This window comes from Rutidosis leptorrhynchoides, chromosome 11 (genome assembly GCF_046630445.1).
Source record: "Rutidosis leptorrhynchoides isolate AG116_Rl617_1_P2 chromosome 11, CSIRO_AGI_Rlap_v1, whole genome shotgun sequence".
In the NCBI taxonomy this organism is placed as follows: Eukaryota; Viridiplantae; Streptophyta; class Magnoliopsida; order Asterales; family Asteraceae; genus Rutidosis; species Rutidosis leptorrhynchoides.
Genome location: NC_092343.1, coordinates 401,640,984 through 401,649,122, shown reverse-complemented (window position 1 = coordinate 401,649,122; position 8,139 = coordinate 401,640,984). Strand labels below are relative to the sequence as shown.

Here is an 8,139-nt window from a genome sequence, read left to right as displayed (position 1 = left end):
CAATTTCATTTTCAAAAATTTGGTTGAACCCCGAGGCATCAACCCCCAAGAGCTTTTCAAGCTCCTCGTCAACATTAAGGTCAATATGGTCAAGGGCATAACACTCATCATCATCGGTGTTGTTCGGTTGCTTCATAGCTTCCCGAATATTTATGGTCACACGCTCTTCACCAACTCCAATGTTGAGTTGGTTGCGTTGCACCAAGACGATGGTGTCAGTGAAATGGTCTACCTAAGATGAGAGGGACTTGAAGGTCCTCTTTCATCTCCATGATAACAAAATCAACCGGGAACACCAAGGAGTCAATGCTAACCAATATGTCCTCGGCGATTCCAATAGCGGTGTCAAACGAATGGTTGACCAATCTTATACGAATTCGAGTTGGTTTAAGAGCTCCAAGGCCAAGTCTTTCATAAAGTGAGTGGGGCATTAGGTTAATGCTTGCTCCCAAGTCGGCTAGTACATTGAACACTTCTGATTCACCAAACTTACATGGGAAAACAAATTTTCCCGGATCACCTAACTTCTTAGGAATTCTTGGCCTTGATGAAAGTTTCTTATTGCAATCCTTTTCAATAAAGAATGATGATTCCTCATTATATTTGTAGCGACCCGACAAAATCGTCCTTGACGGCGCCGTCTACTTAGGTCCCATTACGTGGTCATAAGTCTTTAAAACAACGTTTGACCAAAAGTATGTCGCATTCATTTCAAAAGTAAGGATGTTTCAAGGTTTACAAAGTAGTTCGACAACTAGTTACATTACAATCTTTAAGGTACAATTGAAAGATATGCGACACAATTTAAGAATGAGTCAAAAGACGCTCCACGTATGCAAGTATATGATCAATCATATTTTCACGGGGTCAAGGTGAACCTACGCTTGAGTGCATAAAAGGGGTTTAAGGACTAACAATATTCGAACCTCTGACGCTTAGTCGTGGATAACCCACATCGGTATCATTTCGATTCCGACAGGGTGGCCGATTTGAGGGTCCACCAACAACCTAGCATACGAGGTTGAGTGGCCCAAAGACATGAAGGTTTTATAGTTCAATACATACCTGAAAGTCTTTAGAGATCGTAAGAAGCTTTGTTCGTACGATAGAGATTTGTATGATGTAGTTTACGTATGAGTAAACAAGTGAACGTATATGTATTTAGGGTTTATGAGCTATGTATTTATAGGCTCATGAATTAGGGTTTCGGTAGAATCTTTTCCCTAATTAAATGCAATCTCATCCTTAACTAACTTTCGTTATTTAAGGAAGAGAATCCGACTTGATTATACCGTACACTCTTCTAGAATGTACCAGACCCATATGCAAGTATACGAAACTTGCATCAGATGGTATAGGCGCATAGCGTTCGACTATACCCGTACCACATGCCTTATATGGCAGTTTATGTGCGTTCTAGGGCTTTGGATGCGCAATCCGCATAGTCTTGCGGATATGCGTATCATTAAGTCCCCCCAGTTCGATGTTATATACAATGCCAATAAGTGTATAGCGTCAAACTTAATAAAATAATATCACCGAATAATGCCCAATAATTACCTCGGATCTTAGGATTCTGTATTTTAACGTATTGGCAAGACACACAGGTCATTATATGCGTGTATATGTACCCAACTGCCGTTTGCATTTAATGCAATATATTCATATAGTTGAAAAATCGTCCTTTCGACTGTAATTCCGTCACCCAAGGTAACAGTTGTCACTATTTACCTTAGAGATAATGATGACGGCGTAAGCAACTGCCTAGAGTTGCTATTGTACGCCGATTGTTAACTTACGTAGATTGTTATACGTGTACGCTGAAGAATTATCCGTGTCATTTTCATTTATACTTGCCTATAAATAGGCAAATTACGTTTTTTGGATTTTACACGATCCTCTTGATTTTCAAATTTTTGCTCTTTTTCCGCAGCCATTTTCTTTTCCGTTCGTATTCAGTTATCCGAAGGTCCGTGCTTTCTTTCCTTCTGTCTTTTATTTACATTTTTTAATCTTGCATCGATCTGCCATGTCTTCTGATAAGAACGTCAAGGATATAGAGTCGTCAATCACCAAATCGGAGATTCGCCGAATCGTGCAACAATATCCCCCTCTTGAGCAGTATTCCCCAATTGCCCCTTTGAATGGCGAACGGGCTAATGAACCACCAGAGTTAGTGATTGTAGTTTACGAGAAAGTTTTGGAGCTCGGCAACACCCGTATTCTGCCAACCCCTTTTTTCATGGACGTTCTTCGCCACTATTCTATCGGTATTAGCCAACTCCATCCGTATGGTGCCAATCGCATTTCTATTTTTGAAATGTGGTTCCGCGCCAACGGTCAGAAGCCATCTTTAGCTATTTTTACCAATCTGTTTCGTGCCTCCATGAGTGACGAGAGCTGGTACTCTTTTGATAATGTTGCCAAGTTTTGCGTTACCCCGAAACAGGGCGTGAAGGGGGCGTGGAAAAAATCATTTTTCTTTGTTAAAGCTACTTGCATTTCTGAAAATTTTAATAGCATTCTCATCAGGTATTCTGGCAAGAAGGGGGAGAAAAACAAACCTTTGCCGATTCCTGCTGAGGAAGACAAATTTACAAGTCTTGCCTTAACCTTCAGCTTCCATCTCGTGTTTATCCCAATGTCCCCTTAGTTATCGGCTGCATTTCAACCGACTGGACATGCGCTGATAAGCGTCCTGTTATAATTAAGAACAAGAAGGGTATATCCCTTTTTTACCTGCATTACATAGTATGTTTAGCTTCCTTTTTCTCATATTTGTATGTATTCATGTATTTGCAGAGATGGATTTGAACGAGTGCATGTTGTTGAAGACGTCCGATGGTGTTGTTTATGGACAGAAAGATCTGCACGATACTGATTCTGATGTACACCCAGAAATTATCAAGGCTCCAACTAATCCAGCTGCTCCTGCTACGTCGAAGCACAGGACAACCAGTCTTCGTCAAGAGAGAGAAACCGATGTGTCTTCCTTTTTTGAAATTCAGCGATCCCCTGTTGTTGAAACTTCGAAAGCGGCCGGAAAAAGGCCAATCATAGGTATGCGTCTTGTATGCTCTTTTGTAGAACATTTCTATTTTGCATTTATTACTATCATAAATATATTTCATTGTAATTCTTTATGTTGCAGATATTAGCAATCCGATTGAAGTTGACCAAGATGTACAATCTGCCAACCATGCCCCTGCTCCAGAAGCCCAAGTATCCCAAACAGTTCCCATTCTTCATCAATCAACTGCAGATTTAAATGTTTCCTGTGAGTTTCCACCATTTCAAAGGCGCACCAACTTGTACTCGGACGCCTCTTCACTTGACACTAAACAAGTGTTCTCGACTCAACATTCCTACCAGCTTTTCTTTATCCCCGGACATGAATCTGGACTATTTTGAGGAGTTTTTTAAGATATATGTCCCTACTTTTTCCCAGCAATTCTCGCATCTAGGTGCCTGCGCTCCTTCTAATCTTGCTGCTAAGTTTGAGAATCTTTTTCCCGAGCAAGATCTTTTTGTTGACACGCAAGCTACGATGTTTAATCTTGCCAAAGATATCAGCCGTCTGAAACAAAAGTCTAATTCCATGATTCTCGGTCATAAACATCTATCGCGTGAGTAAAGGGAGTTTGCCAAGCTTGATGCTATAAAAACAACAGATTTCTGAACAGCTTCATCAGGAGGTTGCTGCTCGTTTGAAAGCAGAATATAGGAATACTCATCTTGGGGGTGAGTGCCAGCGTCTATTGAATGAAATCAAACGTTCTGAAGCTGTTCATGTTGATCTTGAGTCGCAAGTGAATAATCTCTCCCTACAACTTGGTACTGCATCGTCGAAAAACTGTCAGCTTAAAAAACAGCTTGAGGAGTTGAATGCGGGGCGCCTGATAGTTGCTAACGAGCGTGATGATCTAAAGGCCAAGTACGCAGGCCTCCAAACTGAATGCTCAAGCCTCAAAGCTGAATACTCGAGCTTGAAATCTGAATACTCGACCTTAAGGTCCGGTCTTCCTGAGATTGCAAAGCATATTATGGCTTGTCTGAGTATTCGCATTCCGTTTTTCAAGGCTATAGTTGCTGCACGTGCTCTTGAGCGATCGTGCTTCTGGGATATTTTGAAGTCAAACCTTTCTGTGCCGGATATTATTCCGACACCAATTTCAGATGAACTTGTGTACGGAAGTGTACGGAAGCCTGTGCGGCTTAAGCAAGTTTAAGGATTCCCCGTCTAGAGGAATTGGCTGAGAATCGGAACTTTTCCTCCCGTCAAGTGGTTGACGATGATTTGGTAGGTGGTGGGTTGGAGGGGCAGTGATTGTCCACTTCCCACTGTGTTGTTTTTCACCAGCGATGGATGGGCCCGGTAGTTTAAGGGTTTCGCATCCCTATATCTATATTTATGTTATTTTTATCTTTAAAGAGGGGTATACGTCTGATCGCTGCGGGCGAGGATTGTATATTCTCCTTAGTGTATGGTACCGTTCCAATTAAGCCACCCTTAGTATATTAGTAGGTAATAATTATTTTAAACGATATGCGGAGGAGTAGAATTTTATCTGCCTTTTCTTATACGATGTTGGAGTATAAGAGATTTTATGTTTGCTAAAGGTATTTTAATATAAATATTGATCTACTTATCGTGTATGAACGTTTGAATATATTTTGCTATATGCATTTCATATTTGTTTGCAAATTTGTAAGCAGTGTATTTGCATGCGCATTACAGCATAGGAATAAATGTCATTCGCATATGACGGGAGCGACCCTTCTATATGCGCATGATCTTTTTATTCTTTCATATTATCAAAGCAAACCAATGCTTATATATATTATACTCTTGAGTTTTAAATTATTTGTACGCATTGAGAAACCAATATCGAATCCGTCTATATAAGCAACCCAATGCTTATTTCAAGAGTCTTCCGGACAATCCAATGTCCGTGGAATGAACAAGTAACCAAACTTGTATTTTATAGTCATGACTTTGCAAGTCTCCGTCTTGCGCGGTATACGAGCGTTTGAAACAAACCAATGTTTTACTATTGTTACCATTAGAGATAGTATTAGTAACCAAACTAAACTATGCCACTTGGGATTCAGAGTGTATCCCTGTGCAGCTTTAGGGGCATATAAGTAACAAAAATGCACAAATTAAGGGCTTAAATTGCATGATTCAATTTATAAAAAGTAATTCAAATGACAGAAATAAAAACATAACAAAATTTCAACAGATGTCTGGGTGATCAATCCTATTGTTGCTATCTTTTGCTCTTTTGCGCCGTTTATTTTTACGCATGCAAGGCGCATCATGTCAATTTTGTTTCTAGCCTTTGTGCCCCTTCTGATTGCATTTCCCAGCAACCGTATTATCTGGGTTATTCACCACGCAATCACTTCTTGTGTTTTTATTTTTCCTTACCACTTTTAATGTGGCGGTGCCATCATGTACTTTAACCCGACGTTGCTTTCGTGGCCTTTTTCCTTTTGACTCTCTTTCACTTCCCTTTATCTTTTCACGGACTACCTTCATGAGTTTTTCGCTTGTATGGTGTTTATCCCACCATTCATTCGAATGTCGTTGTTTTAAATGCCATAAACTTCCTGTTGATATAATGTCCGAGATTAAATTTCAACTTCAATTAGGGTAAAATATTAAATTTTGCTGCTATTTTATGCAACCTACCTCTTCCTGATGTTTGAATGATGTCAGTAGATATTCGGGTGCGCGCGCTTTGCTTTATATCGAGCTCTTCAGGTGCATCATTTTTTACAATTATGCTGATTTTTGGTGCTGCGCGCAAGCTGTTTTTAGGCTTTATCTGCGCGCTCATCTTTGCATTTTGCTTTTGCATCGCAAGTTGCCGTTTTTTGGCGCTAGGAAATTTTTCAACCTTTGCATGTGCGACTTCTTTCCTATTACTTGGTTGGCACTGTCTCGCTAAACCAGTAATGTGAGTGCGGATCTTTTTCCCGCAGTTTCTTTTGACTCCTTGGTTAGTCTTAACACTTTTTCTAAGATTTTTCGAACCCTGCATCTTATAATAACGTATAATATTTTTAAAACAGGTAGTCACAACACAGTTTTTATGCACCCTACTTACATAATTAAGCGTTTATCTTAATTGTTGCTAACTTTAAAGTGAGTGATTTTGTTTCAAATACAAATTGGAGCTTGTACCTTTTTCTAGAAACTGTGACACTGCAATATTAAATATCGATTTGAAATATTTATGTACCTGTGAGTGTAGCGCTTCTTCGGTCATCCACTGCTCACTTGACTCTACATCCTTTTATTTCTGCTTCATACCCTCTAGCCTCGTTCTGTTCTTCTCATCCACTTCTGATTTTATAGTTGCAATTCCCCATTTTGTTGGGAATTTTAGCATGCCATGTATTGTCGACGATATGGCACCTAACTTTTGCAAGGTGCTCCTGCTTAACAGTGCATTGTGCTTAGCTTTTGATTGGCCTACAGCGAATTCAATTTCAACATCACTTTTCTTTTTATCATTAATGTCGTCTCGTAGCTCTAACCCAATTTTAATCGTTCCTAACGACGGGACCATTTCACCAGCAAAACCAAACAAAGTCGCTGCTTTCTTTTTTAACTGCGACCTAACTGACATAGGCAGCGACATGTAGCAATGTTCATACATTACATCTGTATCACAGCCAGTGTCTACGCATAATCCCTTAAGTTCCTGATTGCAGCTTCTGATGTATCCTTTAACTATCACGGGTTTGTTCAACCAGTCCCTTTTACTTGCTTCGAATGAGATTCCTACTTTTCTCCAATCTCTAACCTTTCTCACTTTTGCTCACGGAAATTCTTTTTCCTGTCTTGACTTATGGCCTTCTGCTTTAGCCGATTTCTTCAAATGCTGCAACCTTACCTTTTTTAGTTCTGCAACCACCCTCTCGATTAACTGCCTGCACTTATTAGTTTCGTGACCAAAATCATCATGAAAATCACAAAATTTGGTTTTGTCCTTTTTTGCATAATCGGGTAGTGGTGTTGGTGCTTCGAACGTTTTACATACTGACTCAGTTTCCAATATCTCCTTTGGCGTTTTGCTGAGATCTTTTATGATTGCATAATTATCATCATGAACGCTCTTGTTTCGGTAACTACCACATCCTCTACTGTTGTTGTTCCGTCGGTACTTATTGTTATTATGATAACTTCCGCCTTTGAGAGGGTTATTATTATTATACCTCTTTGCAGATCCAGAATTCTTGCTCTGATCACGATGGTGATCATCATCATTATTGCCTTTGCCCAGGTAGCTTTTTCCGCAATTCTGTGTTATATCTTCTTGCGCCCACATGTAATCATGCGCCTCCTTTATTGCTTCCGCAAATGTTTGCGGAACCTTCCTTCTCAACCTCTGCCACAAAGATAGGTGCCTTTCTGTATCAAGGCAGTGTATAAACCTTGACACCTTTTGGCTTTCTGGTAGATCTGGTATTTTAGCCACTTCTTTGGTGTACCTATCAATGATCTCACCCAAGGATTCTTTGGGTTTTTGCTTTATGTCATGGCATTCCACATGCGTTCTTCTGCGCGCACGCAGACTATGAAAATTAAGTAAAAACCGGGATCTTAAGTCTGCATACCCTGCTATGCTTTTGGGAGTTAAATTATTGAACCACTCCCACGCCACTCCTTGCAATACGATTGGTAGCATGTGACATGCTACCTCGTCTCCCCAATTGTGGGTTCTTGTTGTTCCCTCAAACCTTTGTAGGAAGTCATCAGGGTCAGATAACCCATCGTAGCTTCCTAATGTTAGCAGTATTACAGGTGCTTGAGGGAACGGGTGATTCGCTATATGTGCAACGAATTTTTCTGTAGTGGGAGCCACCTCTAAAGATTGTCTTGCTTTATACCCTTGCATTACTGCAAACCAGTTTTGCATAAACTCCTGAAATCGCGCTGGCTCATTGAGCGCTTGCGCTAAATGTGGGGGTGCAACTTGCTGCAATTGTGAAATAAAATTATTTGAGCTGCTTGGCTCCAGCGGATTATAAGGCGCACTTCCCTCATTACCCTGGTGTTGAGCTCGCATTAACCCATCTACACTTGGTTGGGCTGGTGCATAAGTCATTTTCGCTTGAAGCGGCGCT

The 8,139-nt window shown here is 40.4% G+C and overlaps 1 protein-coding gene across 1 annotated transcript; it reads right to left on the bottom strand.

The window, feature by feature from the left end:
- Window positions 1-215: 215 nt before the first annotated feature.
- On the bottom strand, window positions 216-1,937 carry LOC139876124 (uncharacterized). The gene is made up of 2 exons (XM_071863424.1): window positions 1,854-1,937; window positions 216-569 (listed from the first exon to the last, which is right to left on the bottom strand). Exons 1-2 carry the CDS (start codon window positions 1,935-1,937, stop codon window positions 216-218), a joined length of 438 nt encoding a protein of 145 aa, XP_071719525.1.
- Between the last annotated feature and the right edge of the window lie 6,202 nt (window positions 1,938-8,139).